The sequence below is a fragment of the Hippocampus zosterae genome, chromosome 16 (genome assembly GCF_025434085.1).
Source record: "Hippocampus zosterae strain Florida chromosome 16, ASM2543408v3, whole genome shotgun sequence".
Taxonomy (NCBI): domain Eukaryota; kingdom Metazoa; phylum Chordata; class Actinopteri; order Syngnathiformes; family Syngnathidae; genus Hippocampus; species Hippocampus zosterae.
The window spans coordinates 15,656,947-15,674,101 of record NC_067466.1 but is presented as its reverse complement, the minus strand read 5'-3'; the positions used below and the strand labels follow the sequence as shown (position 1 = coordinate 15,674,101).

General features: G+C 44.0%; 3 protein-coding genes across 4 annotated transcripts; all 3 read left to right on the top strand.

The window, feature by feature from the left end:
• Positions 1-447: 447 nt before the first annotated feature.
• aqp11 (aquaporin 11) lies at positions 448-2,721 on the top strand. The gene is made up of 3 exons (XM_052047298.1): positions 448-1,279; positions 1,549-1,665; positions 1,748-2,721. Exons 1-3 carry the CDS (start codon positions 688-690, stop codon positions 1,852-1,854), a joined length of 816 nt encoding a protein of 271 aa, XP_051903258.1. The 5' UTR covers positions 448-687; the 3' UTR covers positions 1,855-2,721.
• A 1,176-nt stretch (positions 2,722-3,897) lies between these two features.
• Positions 3,898-7,898, top strand: slc35f2 (solute carrier family 35 member F2). Its single transcript, XM_052047289.1, has 9 exons — positions 3,898-4,291; positions 4,789-4,889; positions 4,976-5,148; positions 5,237-5,364; positions 5,905-6,064; positions 6,141-6,297; positions 6,747-6,799; positions 6,891-7,045; positions 7,260-7,898. Exons 2-9 carry the CDS (start codon positions 4,801-4,803, stop codon positions 7,455-7,457), a joined length of 1,113 nt encoding a protein of 370 aa, XP_051903249.1. The 5' UTR covers positions 3,898-4,291; positions 4,789-4,800; the 3' UTR covers positions 7,458-7,898.
• A 140-nt stretch (positions 7,899-8,038) lies between these two features.
• On the top strand, positions 8,039-13,989 carry elmod1 (ELMO/CED-12 domain containing 1). Of its 2 annotated transcripts, XM_052047292.1 has the most exons (12): positions 8,039-8,186; positions 8,870-8,930; positions 9,803-9,948; positions 10,112-10,140; positions 10,229-10,326; positions 10,420-10,549; positions 10,642-10,775; positions 10,856-10,924; positions 11,661-11,681; positions 11,830-11,880; positions 11,965-12,098; positions 12,178-13,989. In XM_052047292.1, exons 2-12 carry the CDS (start codon positions 8,914-8,916, stop codon positions 12,351-12,353), a joined length of 1,005 nt encoding a protein of 334 aa, XP_051903252.1. In that variant the 5' UTR covers positions 8,039-8,186; positions 8,870-8,913; the 3' UTR covers positions 12,354-13,989. The 2 variants fall into 2 exon arrangements, with proteins under 2 accessions (XP_051903252.1, XP_051903253.1); XM_052047293.1 differs by lacking the exon at positions 11,661-11,681 and having other exon boundaries at positions 8,040-8,186.
• Positions 13,990-17,155: the final 3,166 nt, after the last annotated feature.

The window sequence follows — 17,155 nt, the reverse complement described above, 5'->3', positions numbered from 1 at the left end:
CTGAAAACATACATTTTTTGTAATAAAAAATATATATATTTAATATATGTGGGATACTAAGTGTCTTAGGTATTTATTTGCAAGTGCATTCCACACCTGAATTACAAATTACCGGTAAGATTGTGGTTAGCCTCAGGGAATCCTGTTGGACTACTCCAAATTATGTACTTGTCTCAATAACAGTTTCAAAAAAATGATCAAGTTTCAAGATATTGTACGACCAATGATGCAATTTCCTTTCGACCTTTTACAAGCAAATCTTTCTTCACCCGGGCTTTTGTCCATTCCTGCCATAATGGCAATGTTTCCCAACTGTTGGGTCATGGGGCCAAAGTGTCCATCGTTCCGCCCCAATGTGACTACTTTTGAGCAATTTCAGCAGTGGGTATTTTCCATAAACAACGTGGTTTTGACAGACTCCCTCATGAAACAAATAAATAAATCAAACATCTGCAAATGGGTGAATTAGTAGGTGCCAAACCGCGAGCATACCGTAGTCCACTGCAGTGGAAGCCTTTATTTTGAAAGCCTCCGCCTCTTACTTCCCGTCACTCGTAAAAGTACAGTGGCGGGACGTAAGTTTGTCCTGCTGTAGGAGGGAGCGACGGAGGAGTCGAAATTGTCCCTCCTACCGGTCCAATTTTCGAAGTAGCCGATGAGCTGAGTCAGCTACCGCAGTCGGCAGGGATGGACGACGTGTGGGTCTCCGTGGCGGCGTCGGCCACCGCGGTTCTCCTCAGCGAGATGGTCCGCCGCGCAAGCGCTCGCTACCTCCGGGGAACCGCCGCAACTCTGGCGCTGGAAGCGGCGTCCACCTTCCAGCTCTGTTGCTGCACACACGAGCTCAAGCTGCTGGCGCGCTCGGCGCTGCTGAAGCCAGCGTACGTCCTGATGCTGGCCTACGCCGTCACGGTCGTCCACTTGCTCTCCTTCCGCGGAGCTTCGTGCAATCCCTGCGGCGTCGTAGAGCGCGTTTGCCGGGGGACCTGCCGAGTCGGTGCGGCCTCGGCGTTCGTCGCCGGCCAATTCGCCGCAGCGTTTGCGGCGCGCTACGCCGCCGCCTCCGTGTGGTCGCTGGGGCTGGCGGAGCACCACGTTCGCCACTGGCGCTTCGGGTTCAGGTGCTACGACCCGCTCGGGGGCACCGTGCTGGAAGCCGCCGCCGTGGAGCTCGGTTGCGCTTTCGTCGTCCAGACGGCGGCCCTTCATATTCACAAGGTGGACGAGAAACTGCGCGTTCACGTCGTTGCCGCGATCATCACTGCGCTGGTGTACGCGGGTGAGTTCTGGTGACAAGTAACATTTCGTTTTCCTTGAAACATCTTTAAAAGGTAACACAACCGGCAGCATAATCTCATGAACAAGTTGCAGGTAATGTTCAAACGAGCTACGTTGACTTGTTTTAAGAACTCTTACCAAGACAAATGATCTTGCGGTTACGGCAGCTATTTGCTTCATTTAAATAACATAACCCTCATTTCATGAAGTGTTTGTTTTATCCTAGTTTTTGAAGTGTATTCATAATAATCACCTGATTTCGTTTTTCAGGTGGAAACATTTCGGGAGCCGTGTTTAACCCCGTCCTGGCCTTCTCCACCAACTTCCCCTGCAGTGGCCACACGTACCTGGAGTACTGCTTCATTTACTGGCTGGGACCTGCCTTGGGTATGCTATGCTAAAAGCTCATTTGGTTTTTTTACATTCATTGACTGCTACGCTACTTATACTTCTCTTGTCACCCCACCAGGGACCGCCAGCTGCATTCTGTTCTTTGAGAAGGTCCTTCCATTCCTCTCCGGGGCAAAGCCGACAGGCCGAGGTGACATCAGCGCTCACAAGCACAAATCGCACTAGTAAAATGTTTGCACTTTCCCGTAAGACAGGTTTGAACAGCACATTCAAATACACAACCGTGTTTCGGTACTTGGGATTAGTTTGCACAAAATGGAGGACGACAAGCTCCGTTGTCATTGTCGGAAAATGCAGGTTGGCTTCCCCTTATGCGCTAACAAAATGTCATTTTCATCTCACACTATTTTTTTAAAAGAAATTGATGGCGCTGTGAATATATATTATGATTTTCTGACGCCTGCACATTCAGAATATTTGAGTTCAAATTTTTATTTTTATGTATTTATTTTTCTTCTCATGTCTTAAATTCTCACTTGACTTGACTTGTAATACCGCTTTTGTTCTCAAGAGGTGCTAGTGAGCCAAACTAGGGAAACAATTGAAATCGAAATTGATTTGTGATTTTGTGAATGATTTTTTTTCCTCCTTGACAAAAAATAGGATTATAATACAGTTTCAGTCTAAATTGATTTATCGGATTGATAATTTACCATTTTTTTCCCCCCTCTCAATTTCCCCACTCACTCAGGAACAACAAGATTGTAATCATTTTTATTGAAAAAGTTATCTGATGATTCATCAAAACCTGTCGTTAGCTACTTAAAGTCCGATGTCTTCCGTCGCAGTAACGCGCTGCCCACCGGTGAATTTCCAAAGCGGTTAATTTGAGTTCTTTTATTATTTTTCACTGTACCAAAACTGTGAAGTGTTTGTTCAGTTGGCCGCCCTGGCGAAGTGACTCGATGATTGTGAATGTTTGTCTCTGGAAAATGCTGCAACAATTCACTGAGTCTTAATGTTAGCATTGTGCTCAGTTTTTTAACGTCGGCTGCACACTGAATGATGGATAAAAGTACAAATCATGACAAACTTTCACTTGTTTTTTTTTTCTGTTTCATGGCCATCCACTTTTGTACGTGTTTTGCGTGTTCTGTAGGACAGAAAGGAAAAGGTCGTAAAATGTCATCTGCCTGCGCAGCATCTGACGCCGTTACACAACCCGACCTTTGTACCAGAGAACTGTCGTCGCCCCTCGAAACATTTAACACGTTAACGACGACGCAGATTGGAGCACAGACGTCCACCAAGCGAGCCTTACTTTAAACTTTGGACTCAAAATGTCGCAAAAAACTATCAAATGTGTTACTGAGGAGAAACTATAAGTATGATTGCCACAAGCCGCTGTTAAAGAAAAAAAAACTCTTTCGAGAAACTTGTCATGGACTGCGTCGCTCCTCAAACTGACTCTGAAATGCAGTCTTGCACCCAACTGCCAAACCTAGAATATAGTAGTTTAGGTGAGTGTTATCATTCTTTCGCTGTGTGACAACCTTGGTGCGGTGTTTTCCCACATAAGCCAGTGCAGAATTTATCCTTCAGTTCAGGATAAGAGTAGTTTACAGAGGAAACTAAGAGGAGGATTATTCTTGCTATTTTGTGGCAGCCAGGAGTCCTATTTGAAAGGCTTATGATGCCGATTTATAATAAAGAATAGTTCTGCTAGAACTATGCATTTTCTAAATGTATTATAGTCCTCTCCAAATATAATGTAACTGCAGGACAATGTATCTATTCAGTGGCACTCACATTGATGTACTCATTGCATTTGTGTCACATCTTATTCCCCCCCCCCACCCCCCCCCCCCCCCCCCCACACACACACCTGGTGACAGTAAACATAAGTTATTGACTTATGCAAATCGTGACAATGGGCTAATCTAATCAACTCCCCCTCAAAAGAGAACATTGTTAATTACTGTAGTGGTCTGAAAAGCTACGTTTACAACGAACAATTAACCGGGAAGCCGTTAAATAGATTAAGGAGGATTCCTCCTAAAATATTGCATATACTGTATGTCATGGCGTATTTTTACCAACGCGTATTAAATTGTTTTTCTTATCAATTTACCAAATTTATTATTATTTGTATTTATTTTTTTTAATCCTTTATTTTTGTACGAGTTTGGCAGGTATACCGCGAATGAGACGCTGAAATTTGACGTAAAAGACAACATGTGGTCTGAATCGGCGAGGTTAAATGACGTAATTTCTACGCGTCACCCATTTTTAAAAAAGCAGATGCGAGACAGGCGACTCCATTGAACTGTCAACCATTCACATTACACTGCGCAGTGGTGATAAAGCGTCAAATAATATTAAAGTAGCAACTATTCCGGCACTGAAAACGCCAGCTGTCATTTTCGCTCCCATGGAGGAGGTAGGAGGAGAAAGACGAGGGAACGCGACCCCTTCCGGTGCGGCAGCATGATAAGGCTTTGAAGCGACACGCTTGCGGGATGAGGCGGTCATGTGGACCCACTCGACCGGCTTCTTCGAATATTACCGGGCTGAATATTATCGTGCGAGTTAATGGACTGCAGTGAAACTTTGGCATTTTATACTTAAAAGTGTCAAAGCGAAGTCTCCTGATTAGTCCGAGGTAAGCTTCGTTCATGTCTGCCATGTCTTTGAAACCTATCGGTGAATCTTTGTACTTTTTAATTTATAGCCTCAAAACACGTTCATTTTAATGTAAAACTATCATTTTATAGTGGTCATTTTGGTGAGGGAAACCACGATTTCTGTGGAAGGGAAAATATATAGATATATATACATTTAGATAGATATAGATAACCTGGCTTAGGCACAAAACTTTATTTATTTTAACTTTTTGCATGTGCGTTGCTGTACTTGAGCGATCAGGAATATTTGTGTCAATAAAAGATAAGTAACCACGCAAGCACGCGGAAGGAAAACAACAAAATAGCAAGTTGCGCTTCCATTAGTAGAGTCATTTTTACACGATCCAGCAAGGCAACCTCGGACAGTATCGGTAATTGGAAACACGAGATATTCCAGTGTGACTTATACCATGCGCTCCTTAATAAATTAGCCAGGACGCTAATTCCTTTTCTTGTTTCTTTTCTAATCTTATAGTGCTGACAAGCGATGGAGGCCCAAGCGGACGACAAGATGTGTGGGAAACTGAGGCTGGCGTGCGGTTTGTACAATTACAAGCTGAGGGATGTCTTCACGTGGTGAGTGCTTGGAATGCGGACTTGTTTTTGTTGGATCGTCATCCGAGGTAGTGGGTATTGATCCTCTCGTGCTCTCCCCTTCCCAGGGATCTGCTGAAAACCCTGTTCATGGGCCAAGTCTTGTCCCTTATGATCTGCGGCACGGCGGTAAGCTGCCAGTACCTGGCTGATGCCGGTGTGGAGACGCCAATGTTGCAGAGCTTCCTTAACTACGCCCTGCTGCTGCTTTCCTACTCCACAATACTCTGCACCTACACAGGTATAGCTACAGTTCCAATTACACGTTCGAATTAGTTTGTCCTGTCAGAAAACTAGCGCCACGGTATGCCTCTTATGTGTGTCTACAGGGGATCAAAATTTCCTGCAGGTGCTGAAGACCAAGTGGTGGAAGTACCTGCTGATGGGTCTGGCTGATGTGGAGGCTAACTACACGGTCGTCATGGCCTACCGCTACACCACGCTGACTAGCATCCAGGTCAGACAACAGAAAGTACACTAATTGTTTTTTTTTTTTAATTGATCACAAGCACTTGAAATGATGACTTCCATTTGTCTCGAATGTGATACCGGTAAGTTTATTCCCAACACAAGCACACCCCGAGTCACGACAGGGTATGAATCGCTGTGCCGCAATGTTATCTCGCTTGTTTAGTCTTCCCCTCCAAGATTTGATTTTATTTTCAGTTCAGTTGTACAGGTTAAAAGTCAGATTCATGATTTGACTCCTGAAAACCTTGCATTTGAACGGTGGTGTGTAGATGTGTCACGGCCACTTTATTTTGGTAACCTTTATTTTATTTTACAATTGTGAAGATGTATTTTTTTTTAAATAAAGGCCTCCACTGCCTCACCTCAAGTAAATACCTGGTAGTCTTCCCTTCCACTGGGTACTCTGTGAAATTGAGTAAATACAAGCCTCCGGCCATTATTCAAAGAAATACTTTTAGAATAAACGTGTTTCCTCATATCCAATCACAGTATATAGTATCAGTACCAGCGTGTTTTTTTTTTGCAGCTGCTGGACTGCTTCGTGGTACCGGCACTGATGCTCATGTCCTGGTTCCTGCTGAAGACTCGCTACAGGCCACTACACTACATCGCCGTGACTGTTTGCCTGCTTGGCGTGGGCGCCATGGTGGGCGCCGACATCCTGGCCGGAAGAGACCTGGGTTCCAGTAAGGATGCCGCCTTCTTTCTATCTTCTCCGCATTCAGCCCGCCAGCCTCTCGTAATGGATTGGATACTCCACAGCCAGCGATGTGATGTTGGGCGACAGCTTGGTGCTGATTAGCGCCGTTCTCTACGCCGTGTCCAACATGTGCCAGGAGTTCACCGTGAAGAACCGCAGCCGAGTGGAGTTCTTGGGAATGATGGGATTCTTTGGGACGATCATCAGTGGGATTCAACTGTGAGCTTTCCAACCCAAAACCTAAATTTTCCACCCCCAAATACTCACTTTGGCTTTTTTTCTTTTTTTTTTTAACTCATTCACTCCCAAAGACGTTTTTAAACGTCTTTTCTGGCTTGATCCAGAATTGGCGATTACTGAATGAGTTAATAAATTTTCCGGCATAGTGTGTGTTTGTAGAAGCAATTTTTCAACTTTCAGCTTCACTTTGGACATCTCAAACACAAATTGAAAGAGTACACTGTCAATGAAATAAATCTAACAACACAAAGATTACGGGTACACTTGGTTGTGCGGCCAAAGTCGTACATTTTTTGATTGAGCAGGAAGACTAAAAAAAGAAACCGAATTTTATTCGACAAAGAAAAGTACCAAAATAATATTTGAGAAATAATTTTACACAGTATAATGAAATTATTTCCTCATTTTGAATCTGTTCTCCTTCGCAGAGCCGCACTGGAAGTTAGCGCACTCCAGAAAATCAAGTGGACATTTCACATTGGTGAGTTAACTCCCCGTCTTAAGTGTATATATTAAAAAAAAAAAAAAAAGCTCCTCTAACCCATCTCCGTTGTTATTTTGGTGTGGCGCAGCCATGCTGTTTATCCTCTACGTGCTGTGCATGTTTGCACTGTACAGCTTCATGCCGGTGGTGGTAAAGAGGACAAGCGCCACCGCCGTCAACCTGTCGCTGCTCACTGCTGACCTCTTCAGCCTCTTCTGTGGCCTCTTCCTCTTCCACTACACGGTCGGCTTAGCAAATGTCTATTTCTTTGTCCGTTTTTGTTTGTAGTGACTGAACTGGAACCTATCCCAACAGATGAATTCATGATTAGCCAATAGGGGTCCCTAGCCTCGCATCAAAAGGGCTTTGTAATTGTGTGTAGTTGCCACAAGATGGCAGCAAAGCACTTAAATTGCCCCCTCCCTATTTCTCAACAATGCATCATTTTCGTTTGCAGTTCTCACCACTGTACATGATGGCGTTCGTCCTCATCATGATAGGCTTCGTCACCTTCAACGCCGTGCCCACATACTCTGCGCAGCCCGAGCCTGACTCCGGCGACTCTTCGGACCAGGAGGCCCGGAGCGCCTCGGACCTCCTGCTGCCAGCTGATAGAAACGGTCAAAGTCACCTGACGGTGGTCTCTGCGCTCTGACCCCAGAAAAGGAGGAAGAAAGTCTTTCTGTTCTAAGAAAGGCATCTCAAATGTTGTCTTCCGTCATGCTGTTACAAAAACGAGAACAATCGGTTGTTTACATTCATTTCGGAAAAGTTACTGATCATTCGTTTTGATGTTAGTGCTACTAACATGGTGCTTGTTACTTGCTTCAACAACTATTTATGATCCAGAATAGTTCTTTTCTGCTGCTAGATATTTTCTATTTTCTGTTTTGTTGCAATTCTGCAGTTCATCATCACTGTGTCATCTTTTTCTTTTTGATATTCCCCTTTCGAAGTAGGCTCATGTCAAGTGCTTTTTTCTACATTTGAAAACGTGACTGCCAGTTTTTTTTCCCAATTGTTATTTTATTTGCATTCGTGTCAATCATTTTTAATGTTGGAATATTGATAAAATGCATAATTTCAGAGATATTAATGTGTTTTGTTCTTGTATTTTCTGATGTTTGTAATATTTTGACCCTCTCGAGCTTTCTGTGTGCAGAGTGTATTTATTTTGGGTTTGCAGTCTAATCAGAAACGAGCTCTCTTCCAACCGAGTGACGTCATCTGCTCCCCTGCACTTTGGCGCCCCCTTTCGGCCAGGCGTCCTCACACACAGCGGCATCATCATGGAGGAAAAGCGGACGTCTGGAGCCGATTGACGTGGGGAGAGACACGAAGCCGCACGTCGCCTGCTTTTACGGCCTTTGAAAGATTAAAAACGGTAAAATCTGCTTTTTAAGACGCATTTGGTGACGTGCCGATTTTGCAAGGTGGAGGGCACTGCTACACACGCGGTTGCGGATTATGCAAATGTGGCGCGTTGCTTTTTCTAATCGTCCAGCAGATTATTACTGACAAAGCAAATGATTTTCTTTTCTTTTTTTCAACCGCGGTTTGATTGTGTCACGTTTTTGAAACGGTGGCGCGTCACAAGGCTGGAATTTGGTTGGAAAGGTGGCATATGAGATGGCTTGCGCGTTCATGGCTTCGCACCGTGGACAGTTCCTCAGATGCAGGCCTGGAGCGGTGGGGGACAACCTGGGGCTCGCGGCCCGGATGCGAACCACTAGTATGGAGGAGTACTGGGCCCAGACTGAAAAGGAAAAACTGTTGTATTTTTTATTTTAATTGAGAAGTTTATATTATTTAAAGCTACTTGAAAAAAAATATATATATTTTCAAAGTAAAACGTTTTCTAACCCAAAAAAATACAATCATAAGGATAAAAAATATATATAAAATATATATAAAATCCTTAAAACAATTGAAAGTGTAGAAAAAAAATCCATTTTATTCATATAATAGAAATTCAGCCCAAATGTTCATCATGCACAATCATTAACTTTTGTTTAGTTATAGTGTTTCATGCATTACATCTGGTTCACTGTCATTTCCTCTTTGTAGGTCATCCCCCAGCAGCAGGTCCATTGAAGAAGACACCAGGCATCATGAAGCACTTCCTGAGGTAAGACGAGCCTGCATGTTGTGTGGTGTCGGAATAAATTCATTTGTCACGCTGTTGAGACAAAGTAAGTAAGAATCTGCTATGTGCAGTGTATAAACAAACGCTTGGTCGTCTCTTCTATTTATAGCCCCTTCGCTGCTCTTGCTGCATATACCATGTTGACGTTAATAATCGCGCCGAGGTTATGGACAATGCAGTTTATCGGTCCTTTATTTTCTCTCTCTGTCGCAAACGGTCAAAACAAATCCATCCTTGGTAGATTTGCCACCCTGCCACCTTTTGCCAAAGTAAAGCAGCTAATGTCCAACATAGTGCCTAAATAGGTCAGCATTCGTTTCCCACAAGGCATGTCTCCTTTCTAAGTTTCTGTCGCTGACAAAAATAGCAGTTTATGAGGACCAAGTCTCTTATGCTACTTTATGATCCACCTTTCTCTTATTCATTCATTCATTCATTCATTCATCTTCCGTACCGCTTGATCCTCACTAGGGTCGCGGGGGGTGCTGGAGCCCATCCCAGCCGTCTCCGGGCTTTCTCTTAATTTCTGTTAATTGCGCAATACATTTTTTAGAAATGTCGAAGAGTTATAGACAAAATATAAGAAAAAAAATGCCAAACAACACCTGCGATTTCAGCTTACTGACAATTAACAAGCACATGCTCCTTTGCGACATACGGGCAAAAGTTTTGGGACATAAAGTTGTCCTATCATCCATAGATCACCCCCCCTAAAAAAACAATGACAGGGCTGAAAACGCTTCCCTGAGGAACGCCACTCCAAACTATGGCTGACTGGTACTCAAGAAATAAAATACAATTAATTCAGCATATAATTCACCGGCCATTTGTTCTTTGTCTTCTCCCTCCTGCAGAATGTTGACCCAGTTCTTTGTGTTCCTCTACTGCAAATGTCTGTGGCGAGGCCTCAAGTTTGTGGCACGTAAGTTTACGGGACGCTGCGAGCTACAGCGGATTTGCTACAACAACAAACATGGTGCCCGCAGGACGCTCAAGATTGGTAAGAGCCTTTTGACAATATCTAATTTGAACAAGGTCTGGAAATGAATGATCGATCATTTAATCGGTCAATTAATCGGTCAATTAATTTGATCATCAATTAGTGGTGGATTAATTGATTAGTTGTCAAGTGATTTCTAATTTTTCAATAATTTTTTTTCCAGAGTCATCTTTGAAGTACTCCAAAAATGAAGTAAATGTCCAAGTTTAAAAAAAAAAAAAATGAAATGATTCAAATAGTTTCGGGAAAATGTACAGCCTATACCGTATTCTCTTTGCAGCTGCTGCAGTCTGCCCTCAGCGCTCATCCTGACAAAGTAGAGAAAATCATTGACGACATCATGGCCCTGAAGAAGATCAACCCCGATACCAATCCTCAGTAAGACCACACGGCAAAAATTTAAAAAAGAAATTGCTAGCCAAGCTGAAAGCGAAGATGACTCTTGACCTTCTTCCCCCATGTTACCTCCAGGTTGGGCATCTCCCTTCAGGCCAGCCTGTTACAAATTGTAGGCTACAGGAACTTAGTGGCCGACGTGGAGAAGCTTCGACGGGAGCCTTACGACTGTGACAACGCACAACACGAGGACATGCTGATGAAGGTGTGCGGTTCATCCATCTACGAAATCCCATCTCATACACTTGCCGCCCGGCTGCTTTTGACGAATTCACTCCTGTTGATTTTTTGCCGCAGTTGTGGAAGGAGCTGCGTCCCGACACCCCGCTGACCGGACGTATTTCCAAGCAGTGGTGTGAGATTGGATTCCAAGGCAGCGATCCCAAGACAGACTTCCGAGGGATGGGCCTGCTGGGTCTCTACAATCTGCTGTAAGATAAAACTCCTTGCACACGGGTTCTGTAAAGAGTTCTCAGAGAAGATACGAAGCTAATTTCACTTTTATCTACAGCTACTTTGCTGAACATGACAAGGCTGCAGCTCTGCAGATGCTCCATGACTCCCTGCTGCCCAAGCACAAGTATGATTAGAAGACTTCCTGTTGAATCTCAAGCACGATTTGTTGCATCCATATTATTTCAACTACAACACAAGTGACCGTCATCTGTGCATCATTCTGCTCAAAAACACACACACACACACACACACACACACACACACACACGCCGTTTCATGACATATGGACAAAAGCATGTGACGCGTTCAGTTTTCTTTGAAAAATGACGGGACCTAAAACACTTCCCTGAGGATCTCCTCGCCAAACTTCGCCACACTGATTGTTACTTGAGGTGTTTGCAACAAGGATAAGAAGGGTTTGACTTTTGTGTAAAAAGGATGGAACACGAAACACTTCCCGGTGGAACACCGCTCCAAATTGTGTCCAACTCCTTGGCACTCAGGATAGATGCGCAGAAGTAACTGACGTTGCTGACTCCAATGCAAGACCTTTGAGAATTTGGACATGTGCGGCAGAGATTTAATAAAATAATGAAAGGACTCGAAACAATTCCCGGGGAAACTCCAGGAAGCTCTCACAAAACCGTTAGCTAAAAAGGCGTGTCGGTGTATTTTTGTCCATATAGTGTGCTCTCTTCACCATTGTCCACAGCTCGAAACCGGTCACTCACCACCTCCCCCGTCTTGTGTTGATTGCATCACTGCCTTTGTATTGCTTTGCCATCAGCATCTGAGTGAGCTTCTTCTGTCTGTTTCGACGCACGCTTGCCTCCTCTGTGTCGCTCCCACGCCCGCCGCAGGAGTGCGCAAGGGAGTCGCAGGTACTCCCATTTTCACCCTCACTCACCCGCTTTATCAGCCACAGGCCGTGCGCCATTTTGAAACAGGGCTGTGGCAAGTGAAACATGAACACCTCTGCTGTAACCCTTGACTGGTGTTTGTGCGTGTGTGTGTGTGTGTGTGTCACAGTGAGGCAAACGCATCAGAATGTGAACCCCCGAATGTCGACAAAGCCATCGGGTAAGGCTCGCCGCAGTCCACATTCCCAGCAAAAAATCTTCCCCGAACTTTTTTTGACAAACTCGATGACCTCCCTCCCTGCAGTTATTCCTTTGCCATCGTGGGCATCAACATCACAGACCTGGCCTACTCGCTGCTGGTGAGCGGCGCCCTGAAGACACACCTGTACAACGTGGCCCCCGAAATGGCCACCCTGCCGCACCTCCAGCAGACCTTCTGTCAGTCGACTCCACTCAGAACACCCGACTGTTGCCACGTTTGTTTTTTTTCTTGACATACGCGTGCGTGTTTTGTCAGGTTACCTGATGCAGGAGTTCCATCGCTTCTGGATCGAAGAGGACCCCAGCGACATCATGGAGTTCAACCGCGTGCGTGCCAAGTTCCACCGGCGAGTCGTGAGGCAGCTGCGCGACCCCGATGCGGCGCTGTGCCCCCGCTTCTCTGCCTCCGACCTCCACTTGGTCAACCTCTAGGCGCGGCTCCACCCCCCCTCACTTCCGACTGCAACCCCACCGCACCCCACCATCGGATGTCCCGGTAGGCCCGTCTGTAAAAATGCTCGGGCGAATGCCGGTGGCTTATTCTTGATTTGATGATTAATACTTCAGTTATCGATATTATGAAGAAATACTGTGTTGATGGGATGTTAAAAAAAAAGAAAACTGAATGTTTCATAATACGCCCCCCCCCCATTACCCAGATGACAGTTTTACACATCTTGGTATTTTCTCAGTCAGCTTTTTGATGTGGAGATCCTTCATGACTTGGAATGACTTTTAGTTCATAGTTATGCATTATCAAGAGTTACAACATGAATGTGTTGCCCTCTTAACGTGTTTGAGACTCGCGCTCGCTCTCTCTCTATCTCCACCCCCCCACACACACACCACCAGCGTCAGACATCACCCTTGTGATTGTCGCACCATCGTCGTGTCACTTGTACTTTAATGATTGTTTGGCACTCCTTACCAGAGGCGGTGCTCTGCTGTTATTAGGTCACATGACCTAAACCGACTCAGTCTTGAGTCGCCGATTGGCTAAAACTCTTCAAATATCCTGACTTTGACTTGGTGTTCATGAGACTTCACTTGTCCTAAACTGCCGCGAACCCCTGCATATTCACAATCTGGCATTTTCATTCATCTGTCGTTTGCTGGGAAAAAAACGCTATTTTTGCGCACTAAAACTATTGCTTTGGTGTCAAGTGAATCGAAGCATTTAATTTAGGCGACGGTAGGTATTTGCCGCCAACTTAGTGTCAAGAAAGTACTGTACTCTACAATGAAGTAAATTGAAGCGTGTAATTTGGACAGTAATAGTGCTTTGCTGCCCTCTGGTGGCATCCTGCTACCAAGCAACTCCGGTAATTTGAAGTGACTTGACGGCAAGAGTCGCTGACATTTTGTGGTAGTAAAAATAAATGACATGTACATACATCACCTCATTGCCAATATTTTGAATGTGTATGTTTGAAGTGGTGTCTTTATAGCATTAGAATGCTTCTCGTTCGCCTTTATTTACGCAATGAAAACGACACTTTCTATCATGAATGTTTCTCACACAGGATTGTTTCTGTTTCCATCCACGGAATGTGACACTTTTAACCGCCATCAGCCAAAGCAATAATTCCGACTACTTCGATGTAGACAAGTTGCAATGTGCTTGTTTGATGTTTTTTTTTTTTTAATTCGCTTATGGCTTTAGTCGTGCTCCGTTTACAGCTTAGCTACATTTAGAAAATATTACGTGATAACTGAAGGTGGGAAGCAAAATAAAACTGCAGCGATGAGCAGTCAGTCGATGGAGCGGTAGGGCAAAAAAAAAAAAAAAAAGAAACGATGATGAACGTTGTACTGTCACCGCGAGCTTTGAGCCACACGCTGCTTCACCAAGAGACTTTCTGTGATATCAACCATTTGCTTTGTTTACGACCCCGTTCAGCAGCACTGTTTGCCTTTTGACGTTTTCTTGCCTGTACTCTTAAGTGGAGTCTCACTGCTTTATTGATGATATCCTTCTAAATGTTCTGAGTAGGTATTGTAACACTGTGCTTCATTTGTCTGTGCTGTGCGACACAAATCAATAATAATAAATAAAAAAACCCAGACAGTTTAAGGACTGCTCTGTTTTGTCGGAAAGTCCAAAGGACTGAAAATGGCTGCTTTAAGATGACGTCATCGGTGATTCTCAACTGTTGGATTTGAATCATCGCTTTTTATTCCTTTTTTTCCCTGTAAAAATACTGAGCAATTGATGTTTTCAATCGAGCTGTAAATGTTACATTTGTAAAAATCGCAATAACAAAAAAGTAGCATTTGAACAAGGGTGCGAGGACTTTTTAGAGCCAACGCTTTTGAGGTTTTGCAGCATGATAAGAAGCGACGGGTGCTGACGGCGGTACAAGTAGAGAAATTATGAACATCAAAGTTTGAGAAGCATCCGGATTAGTGCGGATTAGCTGCAGACAAACGTGCTAAATAACCAACGTGGAATCATGACTGTGAAAAGCTCCACATGTTGAGTCAGCGCTTTTAAGATGTCCTGTCTGTAAAAGAAATATTTACAACAAATTTATTCAGATGGATAGGGTAAGAAGGAAAACTGTCTGTTCGCTCCCTTGTATGTATTGTTTTTGTAATTCTGAGGATGGCCACGTGGTGGCACTAGTGACTAACATGATATCATCCAGTGAGAGAGAGGAAGGGAAAAAAAAGGTAGGCCGTCATTTCATGTCACAGTCAGTCACAGCTTGTCATTTTGCTCTGCTGTTATCAGTTAATAAGATACATTTGTCCCTGATGGCAATTACATTTTCCCCCCCGTCACGTTTCAAGTGAAATACCCCAAAGGTTCTTGCCTATTTTGTTTTGTTTTGGTGACAGTGCTCCATAAGGTTCACAAAGAGGACAGCCATAGAACAGGGAACACTAAGTAGAGTGGATATGAAGTCTACATAGCCCTGCTCATGATCCTTGTGTTTTCGTGCGTAAGGTGTAGTTATTATTTGCACAGGAACAGGAACACATGAAGTAAGTTTACTGTTATTTCCAACCTCCCTGCTCTTTTACTCAAATTCCGAACATTCTCCTCCTCCGGTGTTCTCAGCTGTATTGGTGACCTTTGATCCTTGTGGAATTTGCAGTACGTGCAATTTTTGTTTGCACGGGAACATGTGAAACTCGGAAAGAACGAAAAACTTCCTTGCTCTTCACTGCAATGGTGGCACACTGCTAAAAAAAAATTCACTTTGATCCTTTCGTTCTTGGTCTCCTTCCAGTTCTTGCTCCTGCACACTGATTTATTTTTTTTAACACACACACTTACACCTTCACTTCTCCATGTTGGCTACTGTGTTGTAAGTCACCATTTTTCCTGCTGAAAACTTTCCCCGTGCTCAGTTTGTCACCTTTCTTACCCACTTTACTGTCATGTATTAATAAAGGTATAACCCCCACCCCATCCCTCCACTTTTAGCGGGATTAGGCGCAGCACTAATTCAATGCGCAGTACCGGCCGCTTTGAAGTCGACTGGCATGGGAAAAAAAAATCACCCGCCTCCTCCTGAATTGGCTCATTTACATAATCCCGTTGGATGAGCTAGCACGCCTTGGCGTCATAATCCAGTGGCGTCCAATCCATATCCCTGTAGACCATCTGGTATCCACTCCCCTTTCTTTTTTTAAAATTGCGATTGGCACGTGCAATATGCTAATAGCGGTTTTGTGCGTTACCCGCGCAATCTGCTGCATATGCTCTCATAGCAGCTGTAAATCTATAATTAGTCCCATTTTATTTCATAATTCAGCAGTCAGCTCCCACGGCGGCCATTTTGTGACCAACTCATTTCTGACTTGATTGCTCGTGATGTTTGCTTCGCTGTTGAGACCAAAAACTGACAGGCACAAAAATAAGAGTCATGTATTTTGAAAAAGTTGAGTCGCGTTTAGGTGGTAATTTAGATCATGAATTGGATTATGGCTGTGCGTTGTATGACTCCCCAATCCACTGTTTGCAGACTGGATTTGAATATAAAGTATGTTCGAATTAGCATAATACCAAATGGGGAAACAGTAGGATCCTAACAGGTCATCGCGAAACACGGCCTTTCTCTACTTAGCTACTTTATAATTGAACACAGTGTTTCATTCTCGCTACGTTTTCAGTTGATTTCGTTCTCTTGTCATTTTAAAGCACATCTCAATTGATAAGTCGCTAGTTCTGTGAGGAAAAACATAACAAAACCAAGAAGAAATATATAACAAATGTGTAACCCCGAAGGCTGTTGTGGTATTGTATATACAGGCATTTGAAGCCTTTTCAATCCAGTCTGGCTGCTTCCATTCGATTAGCATTAGCATTCGGCTCAAAGCGCCACATTTGCTGTGGGCATAGCTGCAGGCACAAAGTGTCTTGCTTCAGGACACATTTCAGTTCAGAGTTTTGGATCTCTCATAACTGAACATGCTCAATGCTCAAATGGAGTAACTCAAAATAACTATTCACAATGCTAGCTGACGCTAGCTGACGCTAGCTGACGCTAGCTGACGCTAGCTAACGCTAGCTAACGCTAGCTGCTTATGGGCAACAATAAGTCAGGCCAATTCCCACATTGTAGAGTATTTTCTTGGTATGTAATTCCAATACTTTCATTCATCCATGTTGGACAATGTTATTGATGGATGCAGTTGACTTAATTTGGAAGGCTGGAAAATTAAATGGATGGATCTGCCCACTGGGAGGCCATTAGCATTCAGGACAAACAAACGCACTCAGACGCACTCCGTCACGATTGACATTTTATGGGAAAAGTGTAATGGGCGAAAAACAGGTGGTTTGCTGCACGTCGTGTTTATGAGAGGAAACAAAATAATTGAAAAAACGGAATGCAATTAGGTTATCACTCGCCACACCATTAAAACATGAAATGCTGATTGATTGTTCTGTCTTCTGTTGGTTTCTCCTTTATTCATGTTGACTGGGATAAATAACTCCGGTAAAGAACAGTCACAGAAAACCGAAGTGCAGTGGTTCTCAAAACCTCTTTGGTCCAGGGACCTTTTACAGGGGGAAATATTTCCAAGGAACCTTTTTGTGATCCTTAGACCAGTTACTGTAACACCGGACAGGTGGACACGTGCCTTCAACCGTTTAGAGACAGAACTGTAAGTCCACCCGTAAAGATGATAGTGCATCTTAAGTTCATCCAAAAATTTCAGCAAAAGGCTGAGTGAAGTTTTTGTGAGTGGTTGACCGTCCTACTGACAGGGACTAGTAG

Excerpts from the sequence above, each read along its gene's own strand:
- aqp11 (XM_052047298.1), top strand. The coding sequence starts at position 688 with ATGGACGACGTGTGGGTCTCCGTGGCGGCGTCGGCCACCGCGGTTCTC. Across the intron at positions 1,280-1,548 it reads CACTGCGCTGGTGTACGCGG|GTGGAAACATTTCGGGAGCC; the intron begins GTGAGTTCTGGT and ends TTCGTTTTTCAG. Across the intron at positions 1,666-1,747 it reads CTGGCTGGGACCTGCCTTGG|GGACCGCCAGCTGCATTCTG; the intron begins GTATGCTATGCT and ends TCACCCCACCAG.
- slc35f2 (XM_052047289.1), top strand. The coding sequence starts at position 4,801 with ATGGAGGCCCAAGCGGACGACAAGATGTGTGGGAAACTGAGGCTGGCG. Across the intron at positions 5,365-5,904 it reads CCACGCTGACTAGCATCCAG|CTGCTGGACTGCTTCGTGGT; the intron begins GTCAGACAACAG and ends TTTTTTTTGCAG. Across the intron at positions 6,298-6,746 it reads ATCATCAGTGGGATTCAACT|AGCCGCACTGGAAGTTAGCG; the intron begins GTGAGCTTTCCA and ends TCTCCTTCGCAG.
- elmod1 (XM_052047292.1), top strand. Across the intron at positions 10,776-10,855 it reads CTGGGTCTCTACAATCTGCT|CTACTTTGCTGAACATGACA; the intron begins GTAAGATAAAAC and ends TTTTATCTACAG. Across the intron at positions 10,925-11,660 it reads TCCCTGCTGCCCAAGCACAA|GAGTGCGCAAGGGAGTCGCA; the intron begins GTATGATTAGAA and ends CGCCCGCCGCAG.